Here is a 19,332-nt window from a genome sequence, read left to right as displayed (position 1 = left end):
CAAACGTTAAGGGCGCAGTACAGGCACTGCAATTATTTTTGAACTCGCTGTTTTCGCCTCTCAACTGATTTTCGGATTTACTTTTGCATTTTGGCGAGGAAAAAGAAACAATGGACACTACAGGCACAGCGTCATCAGGTCAGAATTTTCAGGAATTTATTTTATTCAACGGATGATCAAATTCACTGGAAGCTTAAAAAAAAATGGTGTCCATTCACAACGCAGGTACCTCTGGCCATTGCCTTCGGCGGCGCGTGCAATTCTGATGCACACAATTCTAATGCAGATATCACACTTTTGTGATATTGTCATTGGAATTGCATTGGAGCGAAATCTCCGGTTAGGATATTGGTTGTAGCTCAGTCATATTTGGCTTGCTTCTTCTTCTTCCTTTGAGTACAATCCTCATTTTAGAGTAACAATAGTCATACTTGAGTCGTGCTTGGGTGATGCCAGATGGGCAATCCTGTATTTTAGGGGTCTAAATTATTTTAGGTTGCTAACTTCAGTTCACGGTTCAGGCAACAGCTCCATACTCCACGACCATGTCCATGACGACCGCTGTTAACGGTAGTTCAGTAGTGCGTACGTACGTGCCGGGTATGGCAGGTTGTTATTATTTCTTCATTCTATACCCCCCCCCCCCCGCCATGACAAGTAACGCTGATTACCGTTGGTTTGATATACCATTATACTCTTCATCCTTCACCCATATAAGTGCTCACATATATAGTGAGTGATTGTATTACCGACCGGCCTTGTATTACCGAACGCGCGCATCATATGCGTCAGAAAATAATCAAATACGCTCAAACCTTTGCAACTTCCTTCCAAAGGGAACTTAAATAGAAAAATGATGAAAAATTATCAAAAACACAATTTAGAAGTCTTTATATCCTCAAAACAATAAAATATGGTCAAAATAGCTCATCAGTGACTTTGTTGTTTTCCCAACTTTTCCCATAGAAAACACACGTTCGGTAATACGATACCTTTTCAAGTGACCAAAATATTTCACTTGCGAAGAGGGGTCCGATTGGAAGCTGATGTCGTAAAAATGAAAAACAATTTCGGCAAAATTTCTGCATATTTATATTTTGTAGGTATTTGTGTATTTATGGTGAAAGTTTGGTGAATTTTATTGGAATAATGTGTTTGATATGATCAAATTCATGAAAAGTGTTCGGTAATACGATCCACTACCATACCCTCTATTACATGTATTATGCCCCAAATAATAATTAAAACACCCTAAAACCAAGGTGTGCTGCATGGCATTATATCTTCATTGCATACCCCCCCTCCCCGGCCCGGCCATGACTAGTCCTGGATCACGTGACACCCCGACGGCTTTAGGTATACTGTTATTTCTATACTAACTGAAGTTAGCAACCTAAAATAATTTAGACCCCTAAAATACAGGATTGCCGCCAGATGTGTGTGGTGGCGTGACCTTATTTTGCGCTGTTTTTAACCTAATTTTGTGCACAACGCAATGATATGATCGAAAATCTCATTCTCAATCAAATTCAAAATTTTGAAAAACTAATATCACCAACAGAAAAAGCGACTCGAAATTACTCAGAATATATCTAGACCCTACAGGGTACTATTTTCTTAAGGACTAAAATTAAGGTCTCAATTTGTGAAAATATTGGCTAAACATCGGCAAATTTTGTAACCTTTTGCGTCCACTCCAAGAAAATCTGAACTTCTTGACAAGCATCAAGAAATTGCCTTTCGACATCTGAACTAGCAGAGGTCTCCAAATAAATGTGATATCAACCGAATTAATGGCATTTAACCTCCATCTGATAGTGATAGGCCTACAATGATCTTACCTTTGCCTGATTTCTTCTCTAAAGTTTTCCAGACTGTTGTTGGGTAAAAGGTTTCGTCTCAAGTAAATATAGTCTAGAAAAATATAAAAGTGCCAGCTGAATCAAGTTAATGTGCTCATTGTGAAATCTCTTGTGAAGAGTTGGGTATCCAAATCAGCTCAGTTTGGGAGACCAATTTCCTCATGAAACACTACCCCTTTTCACCGTCTCCTTTAGTTTTGATATAAAGATAAGAATTTTGGTTGTTGTCCACACACAAAACAAATGGGCTACTGACCTCAACGGGACAAAATTTTGCGTGGAAAAATTTATGTTCTCGTTGGTGTTGTTTCTTTTGTCCTTTTGCAAAGTAAGTCTCCGATAAGGGAGGTTGTTTCCCATATTGGAGAGAGACTCCCATATTGGCCGTGTTCCTCAACTGGTAATGTAAATTTGAAAAAGAAAATCATTGGATGGATTAAGAGAATGATTGAATGATTGTGGGTTTGATTGTAACAAAGATAATTACAAATTGGATGAAATTCCTGCATTTCAAAAGTGACAAATGTTTTAGATTGATTTTTCAGGAAATTTCAACAAATCAGGAGTATGGAAGAGCACGTTGACATCAATACTAATAGAATTATTAGAAAGCATGCTATATGTTTTTAGTTTATCCTTATAGCTACATGTATGTAGAAAATTTTTGTTTTCAGTTTTCATTCTTATTCTGAGCATGAAATCTTTGTCAGTGAATTTAAACTGCAAAATATAAGTGAGGAACTATGCTGGAGGATATATGTTAGGTTTGTCCAATGGGGATATTCAAGACATGTGAAAATGAGACTTCACTGTGAATGCGAAATATAGTTTCTTAAATCATAATTTTCTACTACTCTGTCTCACTTTGCCTATGATAAAGGTGACATGAAGAGAAACATGGCTGCCGTAAACCAGATGGCGGTAGACATGATTGTCAATCAGCGTGCCCTTCCATACTCCCGAGGAAACCGCTCCATCAGGCCCAACGGCCGCAAGTACAACTCCTACACCCCCGAAATGCGCACCCGCATCGCCAAGTACGCGATGGTGGCGGGAGACCTGGAGACGGCGCAGCACTTTAGCCGTGAATTGGGGCATAAGGTGGCGGTCACCAGCGTGTGGCGATTCCGAAAGGCCTACACCAGGGAGTTGAAACGGATCCACCAGGAAGGGGCCATGTACCAACCTAATTTGTACATTTCGGGGGAGAGGCGGCAGGGAGGGCATCGGAGGTTTGTCGGAAGGAGTCGAGATGTGGAAATCGATGTTGCCCCTGTTGAACAAGGTGCATCATTCAGAATTGATTGAGGATTAGGATGCCTTATTGCAGCAGAAGGGGGTAGGGGAGGCTAGGGCTGTTGGCAATTCTCCCTTTAGAACTTTGAATAATTGTGCTCTGAAATCAGGTTAGATTGGACATCAAATTCTCAACTTGCATGTCCTGTCTCTCAACTTAAATTTGAATTGATCACAGTTATTTTTTTTATGTTCTCTGTAAATACTGGAGTGGAATACATGCTGTTCCCTTTCAGGCATCTCATTTTCATGAAGAAACTCTTACATAGTGTACTTTGATGTCCCTACAACTCTAAAATACAAATACTTTTTTGTACTCGTACCTGGTTCTGTGTACCTTATTTGGTACAAGTGAATCTTTATGGATTGCAAGATGATATGATGTCACGAAATTTGACATGTTAAAGTTTGAAAGGATGTTGAAGTTTAAAAAGCTACATTTGTAAAATAATTTGATGAGGATTGAAAACTCTTAAAAGTAAATCTTTGAAATGTGCAGATCTTCCCAGAGAAGAATTTCTTGGTCATTCAGATATCTTCTATTTTCAATGGATATTTGATTTTCATGTTCAAGTTAACTTCTTTCAACTCTTTTTTCTGTTATTCAATTTCACACTTTTTTTCTATTGTTGTCACTACTTTTTATTTCTTGCATTGAAATTCTTACCTGTTTTCTTTGCTTGCCTATTTTCTCCTATTTATTTGCATTCTTGTAAAATGCTCTTCTGCCTTCCCATTTCCTTATCATTATTTTGTATCTTCCTTGGTCTATATTGATCAATGCTTATCTAACTGTCTCTGTTATGTTTTCTGTTTGTCTGTCTGTGTGAACAGGCCTAGGCGATCAGATGGATCTTGGGGCAGACTGCGACTGGACCCCTCCCACGGAGGCCGAGATGAAAGTAATCCAAGCCAAGAAAGAGAGATCAGATAAGATCAGTAAGCTGATGGGAGATTACCTCCTGAAGGGATACCGCATGCTAGCCACCACCTGCTCCCTTTGCGGGGTGAGTGCACTTTTTATACCAAATGAATAGAATGAAATGATCGCTATGTAATACATATATGTTTATTGCATGTAGTTGTTACAGTGTGATATTGACATCTATTAGCTTTATGTTACCCTGTATCTTGTTCATAAAAACATCATCCTGGTTTTATATTTTTATTGAATATTACATTTGTTTTATATGATATATCAATAAAGAGACTTGAGTTGTGATTTATAAATATTTAAATGGCAGCCAATGGGTTGAATTTTTTTCATTGTATGAAAGAGCGTGCAATATAAAACATGAAGAAATTGAACAAACAAAGGCCCTTTTAGAAAAAATGATTCTAAGATAAAGCTGAATGAGAGAAAATAAGATATTTGCTGAAAATCTAGGAGTTATTTCATGTTAAGTACTTTATTTAGTATTCCTGATTTCAGTGGATGCACAAGTTTAGAATAAATAAATTATTAAATGTAATGAATAAGTTGGCCAATTAATTGTAAATTTGCACTCGGTCCCTGGTCTGATTCTGCAGAAAGAAGTAAAAATATATTTGCCACAGTTGCAATTGATATATATATAAACTGACTTTGCAACTTAATTATAAATCAATTGCAAATATTTTCAGATAGTCGGATAGCTAGAACGCATCTACTATTGAGTACTGTAATATTCATCCTTTAATTTGTATCCATTCTGTCACCACATACAGACAATCCTACTAAGAGACAAGCAACAGAAGGATTATTGCGTGGCTTGCAATGAACTGGCTACAGAACATGCCAAGGATGACCCAGGTCAGTTTGTCACTTTCTCATTTTTAATGACCAGGGAGCCGTTTCATAAAGCGGTTCGTAAGTTAAGAGCGACTTTAAGAACGACTGGTGAACTTTTCTTACGCACATAACCATAGCCAATGAATATACCATTTTCCACAAGAAAGGATCACCAGTCATTCTTGAAGTCGCTCTTAACTTACGAACAGCTTTATGAAACACCCACCTGGGCCCCATTTCATAAACATTACCGTTATGGTAACTCTGCCATTTAATAGTAATTCCCATAGAATCCTTGATTTTGATTGGTTATAAAGCAATGTTTCCTTGGTAGCTACCATTGGATGGCAAAGCTACCATGATGGTAACTTTTGGTTAAGGATGGTTCTGGGTGAGTGGTGTGTGTGGGGGGGTTCACTGAAAAAAAAATTACAAGGAAGAAATACTTATGTACTGCACTGTCATAAAGAAAAGTTTTGTTTATGTTGAGGGCGTCTGTAACAAAACAATGCTGTAATGCATACATTTGCTTTTACATTACCAATCACTTTGAAAAACTGAATGATCTTTATATTAGCACTTTGACAAGGCTGGAAGATATGGAAGTCCCTTGATACACATTGCACTGGGAAGAGAAAATGCAAAGCTCATATGACAATATGTGCTGGGACTATGGAGCATATTAAACAATGCAGTATCTCATTCACTACCTAAAGATTGAAGTTCAGTGTGGCCATGATGATTTGATTACTGCAAATGAAAAAGCTCTGGGTTTGTATCTGATCGATCTGAAAAAAATAAGTGTTTTACAGATTCTGAAAAGCTAAGAACTGCAGATACTGTCTTTGAATACCACATACAGTTGGTTGAACCCTGACAAATTGTCATTGGAAATAATAAATTAGGTCTGTCTGGAGTATGTTTTGTCAGTGTGACTGGCATCATCATAAAATGTATGTTTTGGCATTCTCTTGACAGCTCTGAGTGCAGAAGCAGCAAGATCTCAGGTCAGGGAGCATGAACTGGTAAGGGCCTCCCCGTCATCCTCATGCTCGTCATCAGGTACCGGCGGTGCTGCTTTGTCTAACACCGATGACCGGTCCATCACCATCACCAATGTTTGTTCAGTTCCTGAGACCCTCCGCACCCTCCAGCTCCAAGGAACCACTTCCACAACTGCTCAGAGAGTCCAGCAGCAGCAGGCGTCCCACACCCCGTCACCACCACCACCGCCTCCTCCGAATCCCCAAGCCACCGTCCTCCCCCAGACGGCCGGCTCGTTGTTGAACAATGCTGTCGCCAGTACCAGCACGATAGGTGCACCAGGGGTCCGGCCTTGTGGGAATCGGAACACAAGGGTAAGCCTTGTGATTGGGCAGTCAGTGGACACGGTCTTGGACAAGCTCACATGGGCAAGTGCGGAGCTCAGGAAGAGCACGAATGTTGAGTCCTGCACTCAGTTGTGCAGACTCATCCAGGCCTGTGCTGATGCTTTGGACAGTTTGAAGGAGACAAATTAAAAACTGAAGAAAAATATACATTGAAAGACTTTGTATCTTCCTGGTAACCATTGTATGGGGGGGATCAAACGATTTTGCTGTCAGTGTAAAGTATCTTTGTGTCTAGATGTTTTATTAATCGGACAATATAAGACGTAAATTCAACCTTTTCATCTTGTTGACTTTAGATGTCACTATTTCTGCTGTACCGTTGGTGTCACAACTGCTATGCTAAAAGAATTTTAACTTTCTATGTGCATGTATTTCAGGCAGAATCAGCAGATTCATATTATAGGTACTGTAACTGTATGTTGCACTCTTGCACGATTATATATACATGTAAAGCTACACGTCAAGGTCCAAAACCGACCTAGTTCAGATGTCGAAGGGTCGATTAATCTTTCTTTATTAATAACTGTTGTGCAATAACTTTCTTCAAATTTGAGGCAAAAATCACAAAACATTCAACAGGTGCATCCTCTGGAGGCATATATCATCAATTTTGAAAATTGAATTGAAAATGGGCACCGTCGTTGAAAGGTGGGCACCATCCTCATACACAAAAGCTAGTAAAAATGGTTTTCCTTCACAGATGGGTCATGTACATGCAAGTACATATCATAGATCACACACTTTAAACTTTGATCATGTGTATGCAATATAATGTCCCAAGTCTGGACAGTGCCCCCATGATTGTCTGTGCATACATGTATATGTGCAATTTTAATTAAAGACGACATACAACTACAAACTCTACATTTGCAATACAGAGCCAATTATGCATGAAACTATCCACTACAAATTTCGAGAATTTCCTGCCAATGCCTCAAAATGCAGTTCTCCTCACCAAACCACAGTGTACATAGAAAAGAATGGGCACGCAGCCATGGAGCACCATTTTTTTTAAAATCTTAATATGAGACTTGTTTTTCATAAATAGGAAAAAGAAATATATAATTTTGATATTTTTGGCACACTTTTCTGAACATAATTACATAATATTGACTTGCCTTGTGGGGAACATCAAATATGTCGCCCGCAACAGAATCATATTGGCACTGAGTCTTTAGACGAGGGTAATATGGTTCTTTTAAGGGAATCATATTTAATGTTTCCCGGAAGAAAAGCCAATCAATATTATTATTATTACCTAAGGCTTTACAATGTGTAATTCAAGCTATTATTTGGAATGATTTAAGCCTGTTTGCTTATCATGACTTCTGATTTCAGGTTATTTATGAACTTAGCGAAGTAACCCTTAATAAGCAATTGTAGTAATTTTTTTTTCAAATACTGAAATTAGTGATCAAAATCAACTCCTACTGCATGCGCAAGTGCATTAGCAGAAATATGGCCAATATGCCCTCTGTTTTGTACAGGATTCCTGTAGACAAAGCCTGGGGAGGGCAACATGGCAAATGTTTACCTTGTTGGTCTCGGATTGGAAGTAGCGATTTATTCACTAAAATGCCTTCCATAATTTATTGAATATGTTTTGAATTCACCTGAATATGAAGAGGCAACTTTTTATCGATACTCAACTTGCACCTCTAATACCACCCATGACTCAACATTACAGTTGAAAAGAAGTTTTCTTTGATGCCTCGGCTGAGTGATTTTTTCTTTGTCAATGGACATGATCATTTTGAATTACCCTTTTGTTTTTTATGTAACTGAATGCATGGCTAATAAGCTTGCTATTTCTAACAGTAAAGATATTGAGGGATTCTTGTCAAAGATACCAGTCTTTTCTTTTAAATGAGAAAGAACCATGTTGTTGCATGTTTGTTTGTATTAACCCTAAATAGACAAATTTCAACAACACATTTATTTTTTTAATTATTTGTTTTTTACTTTTTGTTTTTGTTTTGTTTAATTGAAATTTTCTGGTACTTTATTTTGACCACAAACAAGACAAAATTAATTTATTTTAATCAGTAAAAGAAAAAAAAATGATACATTTATAAATTTTGGCTGAAAACACCATTTGCATTGGATTTTTACACAAATTTTATGTTTTTGAGCAATTTTGGGTCTGCATACACTTACGAAATGTTGCGTATTTTCGGAACTGCGTACCCGGGGATCGCAAGTTTGGTGTAAAAGGTTGTGGGAGACTTGTTGGAAGTTAAAAATTCTGCAAGTGACGCGGTCAAAAAATTTTGCGCAGTGGATTAATTGCGAAAAATATTGAGTCACCCCATTCTTATTAGGGTTCATGAGAAAGTAAACTTATTTATTTCAAGATCATCATACTGAATCAGCCCCCGCCCCCATCTTTTTAGGATTAATGAGAAAGTAAACTTATTTATTTCAAGATCATCATCCTGAATCAGCCCCCCCCCCGCCCCTGTCTTTTTAGGATTAATGAGAAAGTAAACTTATCTATTTCAAGATCATCATACTGAGTCAGCCCCCCCCCCCCCCCCCGTCTTTTTAGGATTAATGAAAAAGTGAACTTATTTCAAGATCATCATCCTGAATCAGCCCCCTGCCCCCATCTTTTTAGGATTATTGAGAAAGTAAACTTATTTATTTCAAGATCATCATGGATTGCTTTTGTCAAATAAAGTGTCTGTTCTTGTATAAGTGAGACTCTTAGTATTCTGTAATGTAATGTTCAAATTTTGGGGTAATATTGATGATTGGGTAGTACGTACTTCCATTGTGTCACCCAATTTGAAATGGTAAATGCTGATTGGTCTTCTCCCGCTCCTCTACCTCTCATTTGGTTTCACCCAATATGGTCCAATGCTACAAGATACAATCAGTGAATTAATGCATTTTAAAGTGTTTACCTACTAGTATAAGGTAAATTACCAATTTGTCTTTTGCCAACTCACCCACTCATCACATGGTTTATGTTTATTTAGAATAGTGCCATTCTGTCTATTAACATTTCATCTAATCACCAGTTCGTCTGTGACTACTTCGTCACATAACCAGTTGGTCTTATACCTGTTTTCTTTTGATTCATTTTGCAAAATCAACAGTCCAATTAGACAAAATTGTATATGGACTAAATGGCTATTGGACCAACCGATTATTAGACGGAATGGTAAGTGGGCGTAATGGCGTTGAGATCAAGTGGATAGTGGACGAACTGATGGTAGACCAAATGATAGAAGATGAGTTAGTAATTGGATGAACTGGTATTAGACCAATTGAAAATAAACCCTCTATAATACAGACAAATAAATAAACTCACCAGTCTTCAGTGTTTGATGCAGAAATAGTTGACAAGTCCTCCAAATGAGAAAGAGATTCAAGCGATTCAACCAATTTACATGTTTGAATTATCCAGAGCCTGATGGCACGATGTCAGAAGTGCAAAGTACAAATGAAGGGTATGGAGGTCATGATGCAATGACCACCACTCTTGCGCAGCCCCGACAGAAAGCATGGGGATAGCAATACGAGTGAGTGAAGTGTTCTCCATGGAAATATTGCACAACTCAAACTTGGATAACACAAGCGATAGATATTTAATAATGAAAACCAAAAGGACGTTAGTAAAAACTGGTTCTCCTCATCATGGAAAAAAATAACTAGATAATCCAATATGTAATAATCCACAGAGGAAAGCCTCTTGCTGAATTGAGAGAAAATGAGGTTGACCAGTGGAAACTGTATAAGTCCTCTCTGGGTGAAAACTTCCTACTGAATGCAGTGAAGCAGTGTTCTTGATATTGAGGTCTCTATCTCTAATGCTTAATTTTAACTGGCTGGTTGTGACCGAGTGAGTAAAACATCTAGTAACGATAGTAGAAGAAACAGAAGTTGAGCATTCCTTGGCTTTATGAAAGTACATGATAAATTCTTTGCTCCTACTTGACAATGAAATCTAGACCAATGGTTGGGACAAAAGAGTCAAGTTGAATAGGACAAAAGCATTGAAAAATGTGGATCACCTTTCTTAGCATGATCAAAATAAATAAAGTAGTGATCAAGCTCTGATTGAAGGTGTTTGATCATTAACCTCATAAATCTTTCCTATTCATCTACACTTTGTCCATCTTTTCCGTGAAACAAAGGGTCCAAAGAATACACAGGTAATAAATCCTTCCCAATGTCCAGTACGCTTGTTCATAGAGTAGAATCTGCATTAGTCTAATCTCATGGGACCAAATGAATCTGTTAGACATGGGTGAAATTTGACTTAGAATATGAAAATAACGTGTTTGCACATTTTGGCCTGAAAAATGGTTTGACTTGAGCATTATCCAAATTATGGATGGCCGACCATTACAGGTGAAGGCCTACTGTAGATGTCATTTACGCAAAAGCAGATAAAGGCATCCCTACCAAAAGTTGTAAAATCAAATGATTTTGATTCTCATCAGTATATGCCTTGCAATTTAGTCTTGGTACTCTTGTTGGAGTGCTCCCCAGGGAGTGGAGAAGGTGCATACATTGTATGCGGGCATGCAAGTAATGGAAAACCGGGGTAATAATATATCTATAAAGCGCTTAGAGACGTTCTAATGTGTGAAGCGCTGTATAAATTCGGATTATTATTATATACATTCTCAGGATTGTGCACAGGAGTCACACTCCCGATTACAGACGGTCAAGCTGCTCAAAACGATGAGACACTTATTTACACTCTGCTCCTGTACATTTCTCCTGCTTCAAGCCATAATATTACATCTTCTCTGGTTTACAGTCCTCAGGACTTCACCATATCTTACAAAAGATTACTTTTTTTCTCTCTCATCTTGTATCTTCTTGCCTTTCCATTCTCCTATTTCTTTTCTCGTCAATCTCTCTGAGCTCGACCTTTCCAACAATCTGTTTCAGAACTTCACTTTGTGAACCGTCAACCTCCACCAAGACCTTGATGTAATACCAGTGCAGTCTTTCAAGGAATCATTCTCAATAATCAAATTTTCTTCTTGAATCTCTCTTGGCTATAAGATTGTCTTTGAGTTTATACACATGTAATATACTCCAGTTTACATCATCAATTCAGATCACCACTTTGGTAGTGACAAAATACAAATAAACACAGATTTTTTTTAAGAAAGCAAGGCATTGGGTAGCAGTGCCTGTTTATTACCTCAAATTTGAATGAGTTGGTGAATTGCACAAAGATATCCTACAGATATACCATGGAGCTATCATGGTTATACATTTTTGACATAAATGTACACTGCTCACAAGAATGACAACATTAAATGAAGGGTCGGGACTGTTTCTTCTATCAAAAAATGTTTAGAAAGTATGCAGTATAGAGCCAAAGATGACTACACATAGTCTGAAGCCTTCTGACTAGTTTCTGCTTGTGCTACGTCAGACGCAGTCGACAGTTGTTCTTGTCAATTTAGGGTATCTGGGTGCCCGCCTGAAATTTACAAGGGTACCTGGGTGCAGAAATACCTGAAATTAATAGCCCTACTTATAAGATAATGTGATTAAAAACACGTTTGCTTTAGAAACTGGTTTGCTACATTTTATTAATTTGTCAAGTTCTTTGTGTTTTTATGAACAGGTTTATGAGATACCCCCCTATTAACATTAATGTCACAATAAGATCTTTAGCACCAAAAATAAATTAATCTTTCTATAATACAAAAGGTACAAAAAGAATGGCTTTACATTTGCTTTAAGCTTGAAATTAGGATAAAATCTATACATATTTTGTCTCTTTGACAAATGAAATGAACAAATTTAAGAGCTGTAAACCATAAAGAAGAATACAACACTTGATCACCCACCTAAATCTCAATATAAAATAACATACATGCCGTGGCTGGAAGACTGAATTGTACATTTACTGATATAACAAAGTGACTAAGTACTTGATACATAAGACATTATTAGCCTTGATTTAAAAAAAAGGGGAAAGGTGTGAACAATAAAATGAAATCTCATGATTGTCAGTAATAATGATCTTTCCTTAGTGCATAGGAACACCCCTACTTGATGGACATTTGTGTCAGTTTTTATGATTCTATAATATACAGTGAAATCTATCTATAGTGACCAAGGTAAAAACAAATTGTGATCACTATAGACAGGTGACTGCTATAGACAGGTTCTTATACAAATAACATGCCTCCATGGGAAGCAGTTTTAGTGGTCACTATAGACAGGTGGCTGCTATATACAGGTTCTTATACACATAACATGCCTCCATGGGAATCAGTTTTAGTGGTCACTATAGACAGGTGGCTGCTATATACAGGTTCTTATACACATAACATGCCTCCATGGGAATCAGTTTTAGTGGTCACTATAGGCAAGTGGCTGCTACAGAGAGGTGACCACTATCACAGGGTTTGACTTTATACTCTCCTTTGGGACACAATGTTGCTCATGAACATCAAGTGGATAATTAACCCCCAAATAAGGGGATGCATGAAAAGATTTTCCTTAAGTTTGTGTGTTTTTATAAACTCCTAGGCCCGTATTCTGAAGTCAGGTTTAACTTACACCATGGTCTAACTCTGTGCTAAAATTATGGCAAGCTAAAAGTGTCAAATTTTTTATTAAGTTGCAAGTTGTATGTTTCTTATGTTTACTGTGCTCTTTCCTGATTCATCGACGGTGAAGACAATCATCTATTTACACTTCCAAGACAATTATGAATGATTTGAGAGCCAAATTAGCTGATATATGATATCTCTACTGTTAGTAATTTATGTAACGATTGGCTATCCATACTTAAACCACAACTTTAAACCTGAGTTTAAGTTAAACCCGACTTCAGAATACGGGCCCTAGTGACAAAGTTTGATACATACGGGATGAAGGTGATCTGAAATTGCATCTGATCTTGCAAGCTTTTTTGAGAATGACATGGGCAAACTCATGAACATTAAGAGGTCAATCTTAATCGTCTAGTGGTTTGAACAACTTGGGGTAGTTGCCTGTACTATAAACCAAACATACACATACACTTTTATCTATCTCTCCTGCTAGTATATGGAATGTAAAATGAGCCAAGATGAGCCAAGATGTAAACTGAGACCTTGAGTTTTATTACTCAGCATTGTGTACAACAGACCTGGAGGGTGTTTCATAAAGCTGTTCGTAAGTTATGAGCGACTTTAAGAACAAATGGTGAAACTTTCTTACACAATAAATAACCACCAATGAGCATTTAATGGTGAATATCATTTACTCCAAGAAAGGATCACCAGTCACTTTTAACTTATGAACAGCTTTATGAAACAGCTCCCTGAATACATTAACTTAAACGATTACATTTTCAATCTTTAGTTGCAAATAAAGAGCTTGTTCAAGGGTATGTATGAAGTCAGGTAGATACAGATTTCTGTGAACCATGTCCCTTGGTAAGAAAGGAATTTACCAAATGAATTGAACATCGCTGACAGGTTGCCTTTATAAACAGGTTTTTAAACATTCCTAGATTCAGACGAAGTAGAACATCATAGCTGACCCCTACTGACAGATGGAATTCTGTAAAGGTCACACACCTCATATTTCTTCCTTAAGAAGTATAGTACAGATGGTTCACTAAACACAGGTTGTATTTATAAACAGACGGCCATTCAGACAAGGTGAGGAGGTAAAATGTATCCTTTTCTCTTGGTCACAGATCAGGGGAGCATGTCATAAAAGAATTGATTTTTACTGACTATTGTTATAAGCTACTCAAATCCTTGCATCTGATTGGCTCAGAGCAACATTGTCAGTGAAAAATCAGCAACGCTCCCATGTACATGAGGTACTGAAAGATGAGAAGCAATAGGAGAATGATGACTTTATTTCAGTTAAGATACATGATTGTGAAGAGATACCGGTCATAGTACCACTTTGAAACCATCTTCTCTGTATGTGTATAACACCAACGGAACGTTGCCACTGCAGGGTGGGAAGAAGAACAACAAAAGAAATGCAGAAATATGTGAATAAACAAACAACATATTTATGCAAAAGCTATTTCATGGTATACAACAGAGTACACTATGTCTACAGCATTCAGGTTAAGATGAAAACAGTTTGATTGTAACTTATATGTACCCAAGCAAAATGGCATTGATCATCCCTTTCATTCATAATTTAATAAGATATAAAATAAAAAATACCATAATGATAGAAAGACATTATTTATAGAAAGAGAAATGACAAAGAAAATGAATTTATCAATTATGGATTTTACTCTTGTATTTATATTTACATTACCGTAAGTAGTGGACTATAAACCGCACCCTGGACATTGCCCTTGGTGGATACGTCTGGCCACTCGATGTGTTGTGAACTGGCAGATGTCTACGGTACATGTTCGGAAGGGGTTACGACGGGCTGCTAAAATTATTTTCTTGAGTCTTTCTCTAGCCTTGTCTTCATAACAGACATCAAATATCATATAAAATAAACCAAAACCGATTTCCCTGTGAAGTACCTCTGTTCAGGGGGAAATGGACTTGTTTTGTTTTTTCAGGCCGAGTCTGGCTCAGACCTATCACCGTGGATAAATCGCACCCCTGACTTTTGCTTCTATCCCGCCGAGAAAAAGGTGTGGTTAGTAGACCATTACTTATGATATGTTTTAAAGATTTGGTAAATAAAATTCTTTTGAACTGAATTGAAATAAAATAAATTAAACAGAAAAAAAAAAGAAAGAAATAAATTGTCTACAGAAACAGAGAGTGGCTTAACCCTTTGAACCCTGAATTATTTGGGGCGGTCGTGACATACACCCTGAATTATTTGCACATAAACATGATAAATGACTTCTCGACCACATTCATACAATCCCCCATGATTCGAGACCCAACGGCACCTTCCCCCCACTAGTACCCGGCCCGAGCGGCTGAAGTTGTTGTTTGGCTTCTCGTAGACCTAGTCTACAATCAGAAATATCAAATTTAGTGTATGTTTTGGGCTCAAAATCACTGTTTTCACCAAAGTGAGATATACCAATTGCTTCTCCATAGTAAGCACGTGACTCGCCACGTATTACCGCACCTACGACACGAACAATCACAAAAAAGTGGCATATTTTGGCCATTTTTGAAGCTAAATCCTTCCGAAATCATTGCCGACATTGACTGAAATTATCGACTAAATATTCCTACACGTACGAGAAAGATGACGTCATTTTAGAAGATCACCTGACATTTAGAATCCATGCTTTTGAAATCACATGGCTGGAGGCCGGTATTCCGGCCTATCGGGTATTTGCATGTTTTCTGGCAGGCCGGTATTCCGGCCTATCGGGTTCAAAAATGAAATAAAACCAATAACAGAACGAACAAAAAAAAAGTTTTGATAAAAATTCTCTTACTCTTCTTCTTGTTTGAGTTCGAACATCTCATCAGCAATCTTGTTGATATATTTCCTGTATTTGTTGTATTTCTCTGTTACTGATGAAACACTAGCCTGGAATGAGTTTCCATCACTATCAAACTAAATGACAAAGGGGGGATAACATGATGATGATAATAATTATAATAATAATAACTATGATGTTCATAATAATAATTATTAATGATAGTACTAATGATAATAATAATAAGAATAATTAGGAAGAAGAAGAAGAAGAAAAAGAAGAAGAATGAGGAGGAGAAGAAGAAAAAGAAGAAGAGGAGGAGGAAGAAGGATGATGATAATTCTTCAATAATTTAGAAGTTTAAGGTGCAGATTATCTGATTGTCTATTTGATAATGCACTATGTATTACCTATATATAATATTTTTGCTAGGTGTCTATGTCTCTTTCTCTTTTCAAATTGAATACAATTTGAACATATAAAATATTCTTATTTTACATCCAATTTAGATGAAATTTTCAGTGTTAGGCTCTTTTAATTTATTTTTTTTTTATTCAAATCAATCCTTTATTGTTGTGGGCTTCTCTTAGCCCATCTTAAGTAGCTGTCAGTTGTTGTGAGATTGTCAGATATTTGCTTTTCTTTGCATTTATTGATCCATATCTTATTACATCATCTTCTCTATTCACATCTACTCTAGATTGTGCAATGTAGAAAACATATTATCATCACATTTCTAACAAATTGGATTGAATACCATATTCTACATGTAGCTGTCGGCACAGAGTACACATGGGAAAATTCACGTATAAACAGATATATTTATATGTATTTAATATTGATCATGAAAATGAATCCTATAAGTTACTAAACCATGTAACTATGTTTCACCCTCCTCATATTAAATTAAATGAAAGATATACAGCTAATAGCTTACATCTAACATGACAGCCATGTTCTTCAACACACACAGAGGAAGATCAACCTGTACAAAAAAGAAAACAGGACAGTTAAAGATGTAACGTTTTATAGCTTGTACTGAGACAGCTACATTTCAGCATTAAAATAATGAGGGAATTTAGAGTGAGATAAAGATTCTGATAAGTTTTACATCACATAAAATGAATTTCAGTGAGAATGATTGCATAACCAATATAAGATCAAGGAATGATCCAAGAATGTTAATTAATACATATATAAATTTGAGACACAAAGTCATGAAAATTTGTCTCTTGTACTCAAATTTTCCCCTCTCTTCACCACTACCACTTTTCCATAACCAGAATTCTTCCACAGACTTAATACACTAACTCCATTATATACTTTTAATAATTATTCACTTCTCTTTATGTCTTGATTTGTAATTTTTTTATATTCATTCATTCATTCATTTAACTGATCATTCACTCATTCACTCACTCACTCAATCAATCAATCAATCACTCACTCATTCACTTACTGATTCATTAATTTATTTATTTATTTATATTGCATTCAACTATAAAAATATGTCAATATTTATTACAAACATCATCATCAACATCATCATCATTATCATCATCATCATCATCATATAAAAATATGTCATCATCATCATATAAAAATATGTCAAGATTTATTACAAACATCATCATCAACATCATCATCATTTTCATCATCATCATCATCATCACCATCATCATTATAATTTCTTAAATAATACTTACAGCAATGACCACCACTATACAGCGTGAAGAAAACATCTCCAGTACAGACTCTATCCTCACTTGGATCTATAAAACAAAAATAGCAATGGTAAGAATAAACTATGAAAAAAATATAATGTAATTTGTGTGATTATTAGTATCTCCTATGACATTATAATTGATGTAGTAACCCAGAATTCAATGTCAGTAAATTGGAAAGTTATTACTTTAAAAACAAGTGGAATGCCTCTGGCCGTCTCACCTGCATCACACAGTTCAATATAGCAGCAGTGCTGACTTTGAATACTACTCTAACTCGCACAAGATGTTCAGTGATACATGGTTACTCTTATGTCCACTTTTTATGAACTAGACCAATAAACTAACAGAGATATGATGGTTATTCAACAGATACACCCAATTCGGCCAAAGTTCATTGACCTTTGACCTTGGTCATGTGACCTGAAACGCGCACAGGATGTTCAGTGATACTTGATTACTCTAATGTCCAAGTTTAACGAACTAGACCAATAAACTTTCAAAGTTATGATGGTAATTCAACAGATACCCCCGATTCGGCCAAAGTTCATTGACCCTAAATGACCTTTGACCTTGATCATGTGACCTGAAACTCGAACAGGATGTTCAGTGATACTTGATTACTCTTATGTACAAGTTTCATGAATCAGATCCATAAACTTTCAAAGTTATGATGGTAATTCAACAGATACACCCAATTCGGCCAAAGTTCATTGACCTTGGTCATGTGACCTGAAACGCGCACAGGATGTTCAGTGATACTTGATTACTCTAATGTCCAAGTTTAACGAACTAGACCAATAAACTTTCAAAGTTATGATGGTAATTCAACAGATACCCCCGATTCGGCCAAAGTTCATTGACCCTAAATGACCTTTGACCTTGATCATGTGACCTGAAACTCGAACAGGATGTTCAGTGATACTTGATTACTCTTATGTACAAGTTTCATGAATCAGATCCATAAACTTTCAAAGTTATGATGGTAATTCAACAGATACACCCAATTCGGCCAAAGTTCATTGACCTTGGTCATGTGACCTGAAACGCGCACAGGATGTTCAGTGATACTTGATTACTCTAATGTCCAAGTTTAACGAACTAGACCAATAAACTTTCAAAGTTATGATGGTAATTCAACAGATACCCCCGATTCGGCCAAAGTTCATTGACCCTAAATGACCTTTGACCTTAATCATGAGACCTGAAACTTGCACAAAATTTTCAGTGATGCTTGATTACTATTATGTCTAAGTTTCATGAATCAGATCCATAAACTTTCAAAGTTATGATGGGAATTCAACAGATATCCCCAATTCGGCCAAAGTTCATTGACCCTAAATGACCTTTGACCTTGGTCATGTGACGTGAATCTCATGCAGGATGTTCAGTGATACTTGATTAACCTTACGTCCAAGTTTCATGAACTAGGACCACATATTTTCTAAGTTATGATGACGTTTCAAAAACTTAACCTCAGGTTAAGATTTCGATGTTGAATCCTCCAACATGGTCTAAGTTCATTGACCCTAAATGACCTTTGACCTTGGTCATGTGACATGAAACTCTAATAGGATGTTCAGTAATACTTGATTAACCTTATGGCCAAGTTTTATTAACTAGGTCCATATACTTTTTAAGTTATGACGTCATTTCAAAAACTTAACCTCAGGTTAAGATTTGATGTTGACGCCGCCGCCGTCGCCGTCGGAAAAGCGGCGCCTTTAGTCTCACTTTGCTTCGCAGGTGAGACAAAAATGAATAACGATTTAGAGTCATTTCATCCATTTTCAATCAATGACAAAACCCAACTTTGGATACATTCATCAATTGGTATAATATTTTGTTTTCTTTCAATCTTTATTGATCAAATTATATATTACAATACAAATCAACAAGCTTTTTATATGATTAAACAGAGCAGCACTTCAATATGTAT

General features: G+C 36.6%; 2 protein-coding genes across 4 annotated transcripts in view; one reads left to right on the top strand and one right to left on the bottom strand.

Annotated features, from left to right (window-relative positions):
- On the top strand, positions 1–7,934 carry LOC121418213. 2 transcript variants are annotated; one of them, XM_041611948.1, is made up of 5 exons: positions 1–138; positions 2,743–3,147; positions 3,993–4,165; positions 4,866–4,950; positions 5,908–7,934. In XM_041611948.1, the coding sequence occupies exons 1-5, from the start codon at positions 111–113 to the stop codon at positions 6,447–6,449; spliced, it is 1,233 nt and encodes a 410-aa protein (XP_041467882.1). In that variant the 5' UTR covers positions 1–110; the 3' UTR covers positions 6,450–7,934. The 2 variants fall into 2 exon arrangements, with proteins under 2 accessions (XP_041467882.1, XP_041467883.1); XM_041611949.1 differs by lacking the exon at positions 1–138 and adding an exon at positions 263–339.
- A 5,446-nt stretch (positions 7,935–13,380) lies between these two features.
- LOC121418211 (eIF-2-alpha kinase GCN2-like) overlaps positions 13,381–19,332 on the bottom strand; it is a 58,723-nt gene continuing 52,771 nt past the window's right edge. For both annotated transcript variants that reach the window (XM_041611946.1, XM_041611947.1), the window contains exons 35-38: positions 17,376–17,441; positions 16,607–16,654; positions 15,685–15,806; positions 13,381–14,258 (exon numbers count right to left, since the gene is read on the bottom strand). In XM_041611946.1, coding sequence (XP_041467880.1) covers positions 14,198–14,258; positions 15,685–15,806; positions 16,607–16,654; positions 17,376–17,441 — 297 coding nt within the window. In that variant the 3' untranslated portion in view covers positions 13,381–14,197. The remainder of the gene's footprint in view (positions 14,259–15,684; positions 15,807–16,606; positions 16,655–17,375; positions 17,442–19,332) is intronic.

The sequence above is a fragment of the Lytechinus variegatus genome, chromosome 7 (genome assembly GCF_018143015.1).
Source record: "Lytechinus variegatus isolate NC3 chromosome 7, Lvar_3.0, whole genome shotgun sequence".
Lineage (NCBI taxonomy): Eukaryota > Metazoa > Echinodermata > Echinoidea > Temnopleuroida > Toxopneustidae > Lytechinus > Lytechinus variegatus.
The sequence above is the reverse complement of the archived record's forward strand: the minus strand, read 5'-3'. Positions and strand labels throughout refer to the sequence as shown.

Bases quoted from the DNA above. Each gene is read 5' to 3' on its own strand.
- LOC121418213 (XM_041611948.1), top strand. From the start codon at position 111: ATGGACACTACAGGCACAGCGTCATCAG. The intron at 4,166-4,865 runs GTGAGTGCACTT...CACCACATACAG, and splicing joins CCACCTGCTCCCTTTGCGGG to ACAATCCTACTAAGAGACAA. The intron at 4,951-5,907 runs GTCAGTTTGTCA...TTCTCTTGACAG, and splicing joins ACATGCCAAGGATGACCCAG to CTCTGAGTGCAGAAGCAGCA.